Source organism: Nothoprocta perdicaria, unplaced genomic scaffold (assembly GCF_003342845.1).
Source record: "Nothoprocta perdicaria isolate Ctin4 unplaced genomic scaffold, notPer1 scaffold_87, whole genome shotgun sequence".
Lineage (NCBI taxonomy): Eukaryota > Metazoa > Chordata > Aves > Tinamiformes > Tinamidae > Nothoprocta > Nothoprocta perdicaria.
In genome coordinates, this window is record NW_020456165.1 from 2,014,282 (window position 1) to 2,030,194 (window position 15,913).

Here is a 15,913-nt window from a genome sequence, read left to right on the forward strand (position 1 = left end):
GTGAGGCGGCAGCAGAGGTGGCTGCAGGGAGCTGCGTGCGCAGGAGAGCTGCTGCGCGCAAGCTGCTGCTTACGGCTGCCGTGGGAGTGAGCTCATCTGGGGCTGCAGGAGCTCTGCACCGCAGGCCGGTGCCCCAGGGCCCCACACGTGAGTAGTAATGACAGAGGGCAAAATAACACGGTGTTTTATTTCCAGCTTCCTTAAGCTGAAGTGTGGGTACACGAGGCACGGACTTGACTTCCCTCTCTCTGCTCACCTCTGAAAATGGGCCCTTTGTCCCAGACACAGAGCGAGTTCGTCATGTGCTCGTGTCAGGAGGCAGGTTGGCTTTGCCTCTGGTGGAGCAGATGCCCTCAGGTTTCAGGGAGCTCTGCATAGCTCACACAGTGCCGAGTTGTCTGAGGAGGAGCTGGATCCTCTTCTCCTCCCAACGTGAGCAGGCAGCTTCCAGAAGCCGTTTTACGGATAAAATGTTCCGGGCCGGAGATGGAGTTGTAGGTGAGCATGTGGAGGAGGGCTGAAGCTTGGAAGAAAGGGTTCTTTGGGGGCTAGAGTCATGGTCCACACCTAAATTACCAGCCAACTCTATTCAGGCAGCTTTGGGCAGGATAAATTTAGGCAAGATGAATTAGTTACCCAATTAGCACTTGCTGTTTCAGACAGCAGTGTCTGTTCTGCAGCTTGAGAAAATTTCTTCACTTCCAGCAGATGTGTGAGGCTCCTGCCCTCCCTTTTGAGTCAAGGAAGACCCTTTAAGTAGGCAAAATACCCAGCTGTTGTCAGATGGTGTTTGTTTCTAATGCAATGCAGGAAAGCAGTGTGATAGATAGGGTTCTTGGGGCAGGAAATGCCTGTTGGCATGATCTGAGCAACACGGCTTTGCAGGACATACATGCTGTGTGTGACAGTTACATAAGACTCACTGGTTTCTGGATTTTGTAAGGCACAAGCCTAAATTTAGTTACTTGATTTCTACTTTTTTCCTCCCTGCAGTCTCCTAGGATGTTTCCATTACAGATGCGAACCCCCATCAAGTGGAGAAGTTCTGTGGAATGGAGATGCTGCGGAGTTAATTGCATTAAAATATATAGGTAAGAGAAACAGGAGACCCTAACATGGCCCAGGGTTGTGTCAGTCCCTGCTGCATCATGCTGTTGACAGGAGGCTGCTATCCAGTCATGTGTAACTGGTGGAACTTGCATTAAAATGTTTTGTGTACAAAGAAATACTTCTGATTGCAGGTGCTCTGACTTTGCCATGTAGCTGTGTAAAACCAAATAGTATTCATTCAAATGCTTTTAACAAAACCCAATATTTATTGGAATTGTTTCATGGAAGTACACTAGTCATATTCAATACATAGAAACAGTATTAAAATTCTGGGACTGTGTGGTTGTTTCAAAGTATCTGAGAATCTCCAAGAACCTAACAGATACTTTAAATGAGAAATTAGTGCTGAGTTATAACTGGGGATTTTATTTTTCTTAGGCAAAAGGAAGGGAGAACAGCTCAGCAGGGAGAACAGAATGGTTCTTTCATACTAGTTGAAACCAAGAACTGAGCTTCAAACAGAGTAATTACTGAGAGGAGCAGCTGTGAAAAATTTTAGAGGAATTATTTTCATAATTCCGAGTCCCTTCACACAATCCCCCTCTAGGTTTCACTGCCAAAACCAATACTACGCTGTGATCTTTCTGAATACTACCAGATGATTAAGTGCAGGCACACTTTCTTATTTTTAAATTGAACTTGATACCAGCTCATAGCTGTGTGTTTCATTGCTCACTATTTTACTCCCAGTATCTACCAGAGTCCTCTAAATTTGCCTGTCACGGTTTACAGTTGTTTTGTCTGACATTTTCTTTCGAGGGAAAACATAAAAGCTACTTGTGTTTTTCTTGATCTATAATTGATAGAGTATTTGGAAAGCATCGTATGTGCAGCCTATGTTTTTCTGTCTTTGCCTGCTACCTTTTTAGAAAACCTGCTTCCTGAGACAGGAGATGAACGCGAGGCCCCGGGACACGGGCCCCTCAGCTCTGTAATCTCAGCCCTGCGATGGGTCAGCAGCAACAATTAGTGGTTAAACACTGCGGGAGTCCGTCCCACTAGTCACCACCCCTCCTACACTTACTCCAATGGGTGTTCTGCTGCAGAGGTTTCCAGTGCACCAGGCCCACCAGCTCTTGTGCTTGGCTTCGAGCGCATTCCAAGGAAAAGCTCGGATCTCAGATTACACTTGGGCAGGATCTTGCTGAACTCAAACTCCAGCTGAAACCTTCTTTCCTTTTCTTTTTTTTACGTGCTTCCCAAACATGTTTTGATCCAGCAGCATGAAGGAATTTTCCTATCTGCCTTCCTCCCATTTGAGCTGTTGAATTCCCCCTCACGAGCTGGCACTCCTGTCCCCAGGTAACTGCGTGATCCTTGGTCCTCGTTTCAGGCCCTAACCTGTGACATTCCTGAAAGCTGCAGTTTCGAAGAGGGAATGCTCTGTGGCTGTACTGTGTTTTGAACTCTGGGAAGGATAATCCTTTCTCTGGGACAGTTTTTTTTCCAGCAGCTCCAGGCATGTCCGTGCTTATCCAGCTCGTCAGACTGTATTAGTCATTGCTGTGTTTCAAGGTGACTGGAGAAGATGCAATCGGATAGTGATCAGCATCCCTAGGATGCTTCCAGGGAAGCTGGGTTAGGGTTTGAACAAACCAGGATAAGTAAAATAAGTAAGACTTATTTTCAACTGCTGCTACTGTTAGTTTACATGTAAATAAACAAAGCATATATATGCTTTGTAAACTAGCAGAATGTTAAGAATAACTTTTCAGTGCTTCTTGAATAAAGGGTATTCCTGGGGCTTGCGGTGCTTAAGGAAGGCCACCAGGAAACCCATGTCCTAAAATTTAGCATCTCTTTTTTCAAAAATACCACATTATTTATCTTTTAATGTTCAGGCTTTGATGCTAAAGAGTCCATTCATTTTTTCCTTGTATTTTTCCCCCAGCACCACTCCAGCGTGGCAGAGAACAACCCTGAGCTGCTCCTTCCGCACGAGGCCCAAGGGAGTAAAAAGAAAGTAACAGACACCGGGCGGGTGCCAGCTCTGAGCCCGCATCTGCTTGGGACACCCAGCTCCAACGTGGCATTTATTGGGTCCCCACGGAGCATCCAAAGGTGAGCACTAAAGTGGGGATTTTATGGGTTATATCCTGGACTATATGGGTTATATCCTGGGCTATAGCAGGGCCCCCCCTTCGGGGCTATATCCTGGCTATAGCCCAGGATATAACCCATATAGTCCGGGATCAGACACGTAAAACGGACTCGAATGGGTGAATAATTCGGCGCTGGCGCCAGGGCCGCCCCTTCCCGGCGGGAAGGAGGGCGGGAGGCGGCGAGGGAAGGGGCCGGCGGCGCCTCATCCACGTTTGCAAGTTTCGCAGGAAGAGCCGGAGCAGGGAGGGAGCTTGGGAAGGAAGGAAGGAGGAGCGGTGGCGGCTCCATGGAGCGGCGGCGGGGCCCGCTGCTGCTGGGCGCGCTGCTGGGCGCGCTGCTGGGCGCGCTGCTGCGGGGCCGCGCCGCGTGCCAGGCGCCGCCCGTGCCCGCGCCCGCTCCCTGGGACGGCGCCGACGTGCGCGTGGAGCGGCGCTTCGTGCCCGCGCGCTGCCCGCGCGCCGTGCGCCGCGGCGACTTCGTGCGCTACCACTACCACGGCGCCTTCGCCGACGGCACCCGCTTCGACTCCAGGTCTGCCCCGCTCCCGCCGCAGCGCGGCCCGCTCCGCATCGTGCCCCTCGCCAGGTCCCGCTCCGGATTGCACCCCCCACGGCCCCGCTCCGCGTTGCATCCGCCCCAGGGCACCCGTCTGCATGCTGTCTGGATGCACACTGCATCCCTTGGGGTCTGTGTGCGTCCTGCCCCAACCCCAATCGCATCCCTCAGGTCCTGGTGTGCATCCTGGCCCTGGTCTGGATTGTATCTCCTACCAGGTCCCAGTTTGGGTTGCGTCTCCCAGTGGCCCGTTTGCATCCTGCCCGGGTCTCGGTTGCATCCCTTTCCCTTGGTCCCTGTCTGTGTCCTGCCCTGCCGGGTTCCAGTGTGGATTGCATCCCCTGGGTTTTCATGTGTGTCCTGCCTGGGTCTGAATTGCATCCCTCAGCTCCCAGTGTGTGTCCTGGCTCCGGTCTGGATTGCACCCCTCAGGTCCTGGTCCAAATTGCATCCTCTGCCGGACTCTCATTTGTATCCTGCCTGAGTCCAGATTGCATCCCATGGGCACCGGGTGCATCCTACCCTGGTCCGGATTGCATCCCTTTCCCTAGGTCCGTGTGTGCATCCTGCCCCTGACCTGGTTGCATCCCTCAGGCCCCGATGCGCATCCTACCTCTGGCCAGTTTGCACCCCCTTCCCATCTCCAGATTGTTTCCCTGCACCCCGGAGTGCATCCCCCTCAGGGCTCGAGTTCACATCCCACCGGGCTGCAGCCCGTGGTCCCGCTCATCCCGCAGAGGCTGCGGGATGGTGGCTCCGGGTGCTGGCAGCGCGGAGCAACGGCCAGGCTGGCCCACGGCTGCCGGCCCTTCCTTCGGGGCGCTTTGGGCATCTCCAAGGCTCCAGCTTAACTGAGTGCGCACAAAAGCATGAGGCCTTCCCATGAGAAAGGCAGGAATTACCAGGCTGTGCTTGCTCAGGAAGCCCTGTGGAAGTTACTCCTGAAGCAACGTGACCCATCCTGGAGCTTCTTTGGCATCGGAAAGCCTGAGCAGTGGCTCAGGAGGGTGCCGAGGATGCTGATACGGCCCTCTCGCCACTCGCTGTTTTTTCTTTCCTGATTCATTCATTGCCGCAGATCGAAGTATTACTCAGAAAGAAAAAAATAACCCCAAATTTATTCCCAGTAATCCCAGTAATCTTCACTGTGGCTTCAAAGGGAATCCACGGCCCCGGGGGAGTTGGTGCCCGTCAGAGGCTGCTCAGCGCCGCAGCCTGGGCTGCCACCTCAGCAGGGGCCTGGCCGCGGCGCCGGCCTCGCACCGTGCAGCTCGACGTAACGCAGCCTGCAAAGCCACCGGCTTTGCTGGCAGCTGCAAAACACCTTAGCCGCAGGGGGATGACGTGCAGGGGCTGCATCCTCAGTGCTCCTTCTGCAAACCGGCCACGTGCTCGGAAATGTGGTTCCGATTTATCCCGCGGCGAGGCAGGACACCTGGAGGAGCCTTTGGGAGCGGGCCTGGCGCCGGTGTTTGGAGGGGCAGGCCCAGCTCAGCCGCTGGCGCGCGGGCCCTCGGGCCCGGCCTGCTGGTTCTGCGGCACCAGAGCGGAACTGGGCACCCTCCAGCTCCTCTCGTCCCCGAAACATCATATATAGGATATAGGATATAGGATATAGGACGGGTGTTAGCCCGCTGTCGCTGGGATCCGTAGATTAACTGCACGAATAGTTTGGAATATTTCTCTTAAAACCCCTAATGCTTGCTGCTTACAAATTTAAGATAACCAATTTATACCTAAAGTAGACCTAAAATACTAAAAGGCCCATTATTCTACTGCTCATAAAGGCAAGTTTTTTTTAAGTTGATGAAAATGTTTACTGGTAAAGCATCAATTTAGTCAAATTCTACCATGAAATTGGTCTAGAAGATATCTGTAGGGAGGAACAAAGGCCAGTTTAACTTCACTGTTTAGTCTGCTGCCCAAATATTCTTTAGCTTTTTTTTTTCTTTCAGTGTTAGAGGCTTTATTCCCTCGGCCCTAAGATGAGGAAGGTTGTAAAGCCTGAATTCCAATTGCATGTACATCTGCTGTGACTTTGGTAATACCCATTAATGGAAACTAATTCTGCTTAGTTTTAAGGAGTCTGCAAAGTCAGTCGTGCAGAGCTGCGTGGTCTGCGCGCTGCTTTGCTCAGTTCTTCACTTGGTGTCAAAGGCTTCTAAATTGTAGGTTCATTTTAGGTACAAAGGACTGAATCCTTTTTCGTTCTAAATCTGTCCAAGACATGGTCATATTCTGTAGCAATTCATAAAACTCGTCACTTTTCTTGTTTTTTTCTTGTTCTTTCTTTTCCAGAATCTTTTATGTTAATAACATCTTAATTCTCTATTTACATACATAGCAGAGTTTGTCAGGAGCCTGTTTAAATATTTCCCCTCCTTCTCTAGGAACAGGAATATTTGTGCCAGAGCCACGAGCGCCCTGTACAGAGGCATATCTGTTTTAAGGAAAAAAAAAAATTGCCAGAAGGAAAATCGTAAACAGAGAGATCGTTTGCACAAATAGTTGAGGGCTTTGAGGCTTGGGCCTGCTGGGAGTCTTGGAATGCCGTGGCAGGGATGTGCTCCAGCTTCGAAGGAAAGTTTGACATCATTTCCCTAGTGATACCCTGGGAAGCAGCCAGGAGCTTCCCAGGGTGTTTTAGCATGCAAAGACACACGTGCCCTTGTCTCTTTTTCAGTGCTCCCTTTTATCCGGAAGAAAAAAAAAATATATATATTTTAAATTGTAAAAAGAGCTTGGGAAAAATAAGTGAAAGCCTAAAAATAGGCAAGAAACTTTTGAAGTGTCCCCTGGCTTATACTTGAATGTTGCCCTAAGAGAATAGGAATAAGAGCAGAAATTCAGACATGGCAAAGCGAGGCCACGGCGTGGGTTTAAGGTAGTTAAGCTCTCGCCACAAGAGCTTGTGTTAGTTTGAAATCACGCCAGCGCTGCTGCTCTCAGTGGCCTCTGGAATATTTTATCATCCTCTGTGCATAGTTTTTACTTACCCAGCGTTCACGCATTATCACAGGGGAAGGCTTGGCAGGATGAATCAATTCTTGGTCCCGCAGACACGCTGCTTAAAGCACATCTGTGGTTTCTGCCGTTGGTTCCGATCTGCATGACGTGAGGGCTGCGACTGCGGAAGGGAAAGCAGGTAGCTGGCTGCCAGGTCTCACAAAAGGCACCGTCTCCCCTTTCCTCTGCTCCCACAGAGAGTTTCCAACCACGAGGTCTCATGTCATGGAGCTTATTGATCTCGTGTCCTGTTTTCCTGGTTAATCAACTTACATAAAGGCGTTAATCAACTGATACAAATAGGTTGGAGCCTATGCGGGAGCAGCCATCCTTGTATCTTACATAGTGCTTAGCCCGTCCCTTTCGTCATTGATTTTCCAGTGCTGCTTGTAGCACTAGTTAAGCATTAGCTTAGCATTGAACAGCTGCCGTTCTGGGCTTCTGCAGTTGACATCACACGTTACAAACCATCTGAGAGGCCATAGGAGCAGCGGTGGGAAGGGGGAACTGGAATTCCAGAAATCCTGGGATTTGCCTCTTAGCAGCTGTCTCTGAATAAAAGTTGTGCTAACAGCATAAAGCAGAAACGAGCCAAGCTCTGCGGAACCCGCTGGGAGCGGTCGGTCACTGCCCCTCTCGTTGTTCTGTTGCCCTCCCCTGGCTCTGCAGCTATGACCGGGGCTCCACGTTCAACGTGTTCGTGGGCAAGGGGCAGCTCATTGCGGGCATGGACAAGGCGCTGCTCGGCATGTGCGTCAACGAGCGGCGCTTCGTGCAGATCCCCCCCGGGCTCGCCTACGGCAGCGAGGGCGTGGGTGAGTCCCGCGGCGCGGCTTCCCCACGGGACATGGCGCGGCGGGGTTGGACACGAGCGGGAAGAGGCCGGGAAGCGCCCCGGGAGGCGCAGGGAGAGGCCACCGCTCGCGGTGCCACCGCGCGCCTTGCTCTGCCCTTGCAGCCGGCGTGATCCCGCCCGACGCCGTGCTCCACTTTGACGTGCTCCTCGTCGACCTGTGGAATTCCGAGGACCAAGTGCAGGTTGAGACCTACTTCAGACCCGAGGCCTGTCCTCGCACGGTGCAGGTGTCCGACTTCGTGCGCTACCACTACAACGGGACCTTCCTGGACGGCACCCTCTTTGATTCCAGGTGCGCGGCCGGGCTCGGCGCTTGGGGTGTGTTAGTCCCACGTCACCTAAAGCAGATTTTTCCTGATGCTTCCACTGATACCACAAGTAATGCTGGTTGCCCCAAAACACAGAGAGGTTTTGCAGGAACCTAAAGCCAGCCTCACACCATGTCAGTAGTTTATTCAGGATTGTGGCACGGCAGCATGGACTCAAACCTGTGAAACAATTTCATTTTTTGCACATGGGCATCAGAAGCCCAGATTTTTTCTCTCATTCCCTGTATCCATGTTACTGTCTGTTGTCGTCAGCTAACAGTTTTTGTAATAATTGCAGCGTTGCTGTTCAAGCTAGATGCAATGTTTGTAAACTGAGCAGACAGGATTGCTAAAGAGATTGAACTAGTAACACTCTCACATTGAGATTTTATTCTGTTCATGTTCCGAGGAAAGTGATACGTAAATACCATTGCTGGTGCGTTTGCAAGTCAGTTTTCAAAACAATATTTAGGTTCATTTCAAAAAATATTTAGGTTCATATGCCAGTTAAGTGCTCTGGAAAATGCTACCAAGCAAGGCCTTGGTAAATCAAGGAGCAAAATATTTAAAGCAGCGCCTTGAGAGCTGTTCTGTTCCTATGTGGTGGGGCCCCTGGGGATTAGTTCCGTCCCTCCCTGTGACGTATTTTTATTTTTTCTTTATTTTACATTTCTAGCCATAATCGGATGCGAACTTACGATACCTATGTTGGAATTGGGTGGCTCATTCCCGGTATGGACCAGGGTCTCTTGGGAATGTGCGTAGGGGAGAAGCGCATTATCACAATACCACCTTTCCTGGCCTATGGAGAAGAAGGAGACGGTAAAAGTTACTCTTTGTCTTTCCCAAGCAGTCTACATTCTAACTCAAATCTGTGCTCTCTTTTAGTTCAGGGGCAGCGTCGTTACCACTTACTGACAAATGGCACGTTCTGGTGGAAAAGGGAGGTTCAAATGTACGATGAGCAGGAGGTCATTGATGAGAAAGGATTTCCTTTTTTTCCTGCAGGCAGTAAATTGACAATATTCTTGGTTCTAATTTGAACCGTTATATGGTCAAATTTAATTTCCTTTCAGAAAATTTCCTCTGTGTTTAGTATTCAGGAAATTAGAAGTCAGGTGACTGCTTGGTTCTTCCAGTGACTTCTGATAGTCCAAGTGTTGCTCATTTTTGGCAGCAGAGCCCCCAGGGATAGCTACCAGATGGACTAACTGCTCGCAGGCTGGATGCAGCCTGCGGGTCATGCACTGAGCGAGGGGACACTGGGAGTCCTGGGGACTCCTCCTTGCTTAAATTCTCTTTCTGCTCTAAGCATTTAAGGACTGTCTGTGTTTGTGGTGTGCAAGTTTTCATACTCATTCCCTGACTTTATTTACCGTTAGAGTTTTGTTTTCCATGGATACTCTTGCCTTTGAAAATTTTGCCAAGGTTTTAAGTTCTGACACCTCTCTGTGATATAATTTGTGGACCTGTAGAAAGGTCCTTCTTCCCCGAGGGACTCCATTGACCCCTTTTCAACCTCCGTCAGGTGCTCTTCTGCTCTGCTGCTGCCAAGTAGGAGGAGCAGGAGGGCCAGATCTCGCTGTTATTTCCATGTACGTTCCCCCAGATGTTGGAAACACTCCTAGGCTGAGCATGCAGCGCAGACGGACCTCGTGCAAGGGGACTGTGAGAGGTGTCGCTGAAGACACTGCAATTCTTGGTGATCAGGTGGCATCCTAATGAGAACAAAACGAAGTAATTGAATGCAAGTGACAAATTCACGAAACAAAAGGCGACTTTAGTGGATTATGTTCATTTATATTTGTAGGGGAAGTGCCTGATACTCCAAAAAAGGTTATTTTTCTTCAGTAAAAAAAGCCCAAGTCCCTTCTACGCGCCGTGCCCTTCCTTGCTAATGCTGCTGTTCCCACGGCGCAGGTAAGGAGATCCCTGCGCAGGCCTCCCTGGTGTTCGACGTGGCCCTGCTGGACCTGCACAACCCCAAGGACGGCGTGGCCGTGGAGCAGCAGCTCGTGCCGGAGCGCTGCGAGCGGCGCAGCCGCCCCGGAGACTTCGTGCGCTACCACTACAATGGCTCCCTGCTGGACGGCACCCTCTTCGATTCCAGGTGAGCGGGTCCGGAGCCTGCCCTCGGATTCCCCAGTGTGGCTGTCCGTGATGTGCCCGGTACAACTGGTGGGTTTCCCTTCCTTGGAAATCCGTGAGGGGGTTGGAGGCTGCCCTAAGAAAGGCCTCCCAAGGCCAAGTGTTGGGCAGTGCCTGATGCCATCTAGGGGCTGTGATCCACCACGTGGAGCAAGGTCCGTGGGGAGCTTCAGGCCAAGAGCTTGTCGTGAAACGGTCGCTTGCTAACGGGAGAGGAAAAATAAACATGATTCCAATTTAACATCTAGGGAATTGCGAAGCGGTGAGCTCGTGGCTGGCGGAGGTTATTTAAACCAGACCCTGATGTCAGCATAGTCTTTCCTGCTGTGTTTGAGCAGTGTCTGTCTGCGTCTTGAAGGATAATGTTTTACGGAGCAGAGTTCAGCAACAGGATTTGGGTGATAGTGGAAAAGGGATCACTGCCACTGGGGCCCAAAGCTTTCTGGGCACGTGAGAGTTGTGCAGGATTATACTCTAAATAATAAATATCCTTGTAGCTTCCTGACACTTTGGGGTTTTTGGGTTTTTTTTTTTTCCTGTTTAGTCAGCAAGGGCTTACTTTTCCTACTCCAGGTAGAAGAGCTGACATGAGTAGCTAAAAAGAGTCGCAAATGATCCACTCGTGAAATGTTTTACAAAATAAACTCCTAGAAAACGGCTTCGCACTTCTACGGATGCAGTAAGCTGCAGATCGGGAGCAGCTTGCAACGTGAGCTGAGTTATGTGCAATTAGAGATTGGAGCACTCCGGCAATTAGGGAGTTTTCAGGTGGCTGTGGTATTTATGTAAGGGCTGTTATCAGCAGATAGCATCAGTTGTTAGGTAGGCAGGGGCTGCTCTGTCACCTGGAGAGCTGACAGTTTTCGTGGGGCTTGTTGGTCATTCCCTGTTCCCTGCGGGAGTTACAGGCCAGGCTGTGTTTGAGCTGGGGACACCCTGCCGAGTTGGCTGGTCCTGCAGAGAGTGGCAAAGCAGCTGCTGCAGCTCCTGAAAACCTTGGAGCTGCCCTGGAAAACCACGCGACGGAACAGGAGCGCTCCCCACGCAGGGCTAGCAAGGTGGTCGAGAGCACTAATAATTTTCCATCGCACTTTTCTTTTTCTCTGTGATGGTGGGTTGCAGAAGTGGCTGCCCGGGCTTAGAGCAGGTAGCTGAACAAAGCTCTGAACTGCATGAGGGTCTGTCCAGGCCTCCTCCTTCCCCGGAGATGCCTTCTAAGGCTGAAGTGAAACCTTTGCGCGTTCCCTTCTTTGAGCTTTCAGGTAGCAAGCCCCGAGAAGGGCAGAGCACAGCCGCATCCTTCACAGTAAACATCATCTGTTGCTGTAGACCCGTTTTGTCTTGAGGTGTGGAGGGAGATGCTGTGACCTGGACCTAAGTGACCGGCATAGTCTGGAAGGGAGGGATGTGGTGGATACTCTTGTCATGACTCACTGCTCTTGCAGGCATCTGAGGTGAAGAACCTGCTTCTGCCACCTGATACCCGTGGCACCTAAACTGCATCCTTGTGGTTGTTGCAAAATGGGATGGGTGCTGCAGGGTGTCACCTAAGCCCCGTGTAGTTTGTAGGCCCTTTCTTAGGCCCGGCTGGGCTGGGGATGGGGGCAGTTAAGGCTGGAGGTGGTGGCGCTTGGCGGCCGCCGCTGAAGAGCGACCGCTCTCCGCAGCTACGCGCGCAACCGGACGTACGACACCTACGTGGGCAAGGGCTACGTGATTCCCGGCATGGACGAGGGCCTGCTGGGCGTCTGCATTGGCGAAAGGAGGCGGATAACGATCCCCCCTCATCTTGGATATGGGGAAGAAGGAAGCGGTGAGTCTGGCTTGTTGTTTCGTACGGTCTGCCCTGGCTAATGGGGTTTCCTTGCTCCTCGGGGCAGTTGCATGTAGATACGCTTTAAATTACCCGCTCCGCTTTATTTTTTTCCACATTTGCAAGGCTTATGAATTCCTCTGTTATTTGGTAGGTGTGCAACCGATAGGGTTGAACCTGTAAAATTACCTTAATTAGTTTAATGGGCAGGGCAGTAGGAATGCGGGGCAGCCTCTCGTGTAACTGGTGACCCGCGGCCATTTGGCTGCTGAGTGTTTCATGCAGACAGACACCTGGGTGTCAGGAACTCTGCAGAGCGGATCTCCCTTCTGATCCCTTAGCGAGCTCCGTGCTGAAAGGAATTCAGGGTGTTAGGTTTCCTGCCCCGTTCCTTGCACAGCCACAGGGTTTGTGGACTCCGAGGTCCACACGTGGCAGCAGCGTGGGATGTGGGTCCAGCGTGCCAGGAAAGCTCCTTGGGGAAGGCTCCCCTTTCCTCAGAGGATTGCAAGAGGTTGAATATATTCATCCTTCTAACCAGTCACAAGTTTATGGCTGGAGTTTCAGAAGTTACCACCGGGGTGCTACGCGGGGAAGCTGACACCTTACACAAAAAGATGCTTTTTGGTGATTTCTATTCAAATTATACTATGGTGGTTTGGGAATTATTTTTTTCTGTCACTAAAACTGATAGTTGATTCTGGATATGCCTGTCATTGATGACAATGTAATTGCACATTATCCCGGGAAGGAGGGAAGGGAGTTGCCTTCAAGGCACAATGTCATCCCTTGACACATGAGGAATTCCAGGAGAATTTTGCCCATCAGCAACGAGTTGGTGCATGAAATGGAAAATCCGTCAACTGGGAGGGTCACAGGAAATATTGCCCCATTTCTGCGTGATCTTTAGATTCTGAGTGGCAGAAATGCTTCCTTGAAGCGGGTGCCCGTGGGCAGCTCCCCCTGGTCTCTGCAGCTCCGGGTGCTGCCGGCAGCCCCGCTGCGCACGGGGAGCCTCCGTCCTCCGAGCCGGAGACCGGAGCCAGCCAGGCCCTGTCAGGCCAGGCCCTGTCAGGCCTAAGGGGGACGGATGCTCTTGCATAGGGGCAGTCCGAGGCCTTTGCAAACCCGCTCGAGCGCCGCCTCCTCCTACGCAGGCAAGATCCCGGGCTCTGCGGTGCTGATCTTCGACATCCACGTGGTCGACTTCCACAACCCTGCGGACTCGGTGGGCATCACCGTCAAGCACAAGCCGGCCAACTGCAGCGTGCTGAGCAAGAAGGGCGATTACCTCAAGTACCACTACAACGCGTCGCTGCTGGACGGCACCCTGCTGGACTCCACGTAAGTGCCCAGGGCAGCGTCCCCTCGGGGCGCGAAAGCTCAAGGAACGACCTGCAGCACGCACTAGGGGTGAGGAAAGCCTTTTTGTGTCCAAGACGGACTGTTTGTGTTGGAATATGCCTGTCGTGTCTGCTTACCTAGGATGTGAGAAACTGCCCCGGGGGCAGCAGGTGGCTGGCACAGCCACGCTGCCCTTCCCTCCTGCAGGCTGGTGAGGCAGGCCGGGGCTGCTGCCCCCAGGCCAGAGACTGAAGCAGGCAGACTGGCAAAAGAAAGCAGCATTCCAGGCAATGAGTGCCTAGGGATTTTCTGCTGATTTCTGCTAATGGCGTATTTTAGAAGTACGATACCAGCAGCAAGGTGTAATTCACAGTATAATATTGTGCAATATTATATATGTACACACTATAGTACTAGTGTATATACTACATATATACTATATATATGCTATATATATATACTATATATACTATATACTATATATACATATATACTAGTGTATATATAGTGTATATACTAGTGTATATACTATAGTGTATATACCATAGTGTATATGCATGTAAAAATATATAATATATAATGATGTAGCATTCTGCATCATTCTACATCTACATCTATTGATGATACAATATATAATATTGTAGCATTCTTAGAGTTCAAAGCTGCTGTGGTTAAGTGTGCATAAGTGACGAGTACATTATGGTGAGTGATTTAGTTAAAGGGATGGCTTGCACCTGTAAATATACACAGATAGCTGCAGCTTTGTGCTTCTGGAGCAAATGTACGTCTGGAGTTTGTAGATCTGCTAGAAAAACAACTTAGTTAAAATAGTTTGCAAGGCAGGAAGCCTTTGTTTAAAGATAACATTCTTTGGAGGTTTAATTGGCAGGATTGATTATAGTAATTAGATTTAATTCAAGACACCTGTAATTTTAATGCTGGGGCAGCTGGCCAGCCCTGGCTGGCAGCAGGGACCCCTGTGTTTGGTGTTGGCTGCAGCCTGATCCTTGAGAAGAGCTCCAGGAACCTGCTTGGGGGAGCAGAGCGCTGGGCAGGAAGTGCATTTTTGTCAGTGGCGGGACAGTGATGACATGATGACACTGAGCCAGAGAAATTCTGCTACATGCTGCTGCGTTTTCACGATGATGTTTCCATCTCCCCCCGCAGGCTGAGCCTTGGCAAGACCTACAACATCGTGCTGGGCTCGGGGCAGGTGGTGCTGGGCATGGACATGGGGCTGCAGGCCATGTGCGTGGGCGAGCGGCGCACGCTCGTCATCCCGCCCCACCTGGGCTACGGAGAGGAGGGCGTCGGTGAGTGCCGCCGGCATCGCTGCCCGCAGGCACCACCGCGAGCGGCAGCGGGAGCTGCCTCGCCGCAGTGCCTGCGCGGGGCCGCGTGACGAGGCCGCTGGCGCCGAGGGGAGCGCTGAAAATGCCCCTGTGCGAGGGGAGAGAGCATCGCTGCTCGCACCCGCCCGCCGTAAGGGCTGTTCACGAAGTGAAAAGTCCTGAGGGTCACAACTAGGCAACGTTTGGCACTGCTGCCTCACACCGCGTCATTACAGGCAGTTAGAATTAATTGAAACTTTTGTTGTTTCAGTAAAACAATATTTTTATCCTGCCCCACCGGGATACTGGGCATCATTCACGTTGCATTAGAGCAACTCCAGTCGCTGCTTTGGTAAACTGCTGCCTGTCTGAAGAGAGCACCATTATTTGCTATTGCCCAGCATTTATAGGTGATACCTACTTTATTTTTGTAAGAATAAATTAAGTGTATGCAGCAGAGAGAGAAAGGAAAATCATTCATTCCCACAACTTGTAGTCTATGCATTTTTTTTAAAAAAAGCTGCAGAATTATTATATTTATAGATAGATATATATAGCACTTTATACTAAGTGCTTACCAGAACAATTGGAACGAAGCTTTTTTAAGACTTGATAGTGGAAATAATCCCTACGCTAGGGAATATACAGAGTGGCTTACACACACGCAGACGCCGTGTGCCGTGGGTGACCCCGAGGCCTGAAGTGCTGCTCGTGCCGTGTTTGCCCCTGGCTCAGCCCCTCACGGAGTCTCCCAACGGCTCAGGTGGGAAGGGCCCCTGGAGGGCCCCTGGAGCAGGGCCCTGCCCCAGCAGGGAGCCGTGGGGCGCTGTGGGGCGGCTCCAGATGGGGCTGCAGGGTCTGTGCCTCGCGGTGGTTGTGGCTCCGTGCACAGGCATCCGCCTGTGCCCGCCTCGCGCTCCATGGCCTGACCGGGAAGGCTGGATGGGCTCGGGATCACCTGCTGGAGTGGGAAGAGATGCTTAATTCTGGGGGAAGAGGGTAGTGGGCAGGGGAAAAGGTTAAGGGCAGAGATGCAGGGCAAGGTGGGAGAGTGGGTGAGAGGGGGCGACCCCCATCCTTGCTCTTTGTCCTGGCAGAAGGGGAAGTGCCTGGAAGCGCCGTCCTGGTGTTCGACATCGAGCTGCTGGAGCTGGTGTCCGGCCTGCCCGAGGGCTACATGTTTGTGTGGAACGGCGAGGTCTCCCCCAACCTCTTTGAGGAGATCGACCAGAATCACGATGGAGAGGTTCTTCTGGACGAGGTAACCCCGCCAGCAGACCCCGTGCAGGGGGGGGTCTCTCTCACTCCTCCTTTCTCCTTTCTCCTTTCTCCTTTCTCC

The 15,913-nt window shown here is 51.5% G+C and overlaps 1 protein-coding gene across 1 annotated transcript in view; it reads left to right on the top strand.

Annotated features, from left to right (window-relative positions):
- The first annotated feature begins 3,009 nt into the window (after positions 1-3,009).
- The window catches only part of FKBP9 (FK506 binding protein 9), a 14,749-nt gene continuing 1,845 nt past the window's right edge, over positions 3,010-15,913 (top strand). The window contains exons 1-9 of the mRNA XM_026052327.1: positions 3,010-3,171; positions 7,444-7,589; positions 7,733-7,922; positions 8,615-8,760; positions 9,859-10,048; positions 11,754-11,899; positions 13,057-13,243; positions 14,411-14,556; positions 15,672-15,835. Of these exons, the coding sequence (XP_025908112.1) occupies positions 7,502-7,589; positions 7,733-7,922; positions 8,615-8,760; positions 9,859-10,048; positions 11,754-11,899; positions 13,057-13,243; positions 14,411-14,556; positions 15,672-15,835 (1,257 nt within the window). The 5' untranslated portion in view covers positions 3,010-3,171; positions 7,444-7,501. The remainder of the gene's footprint in view (positions 3,172-7,443; positions 7,590-7,732; positions 7,923-8,614; positions 8,761-9,858; positions 10,049-11,753; positions 11,900-13,056; positions 13,244-14,410; positions 14,557-15,671; positions 15,836-15,913) is intronic.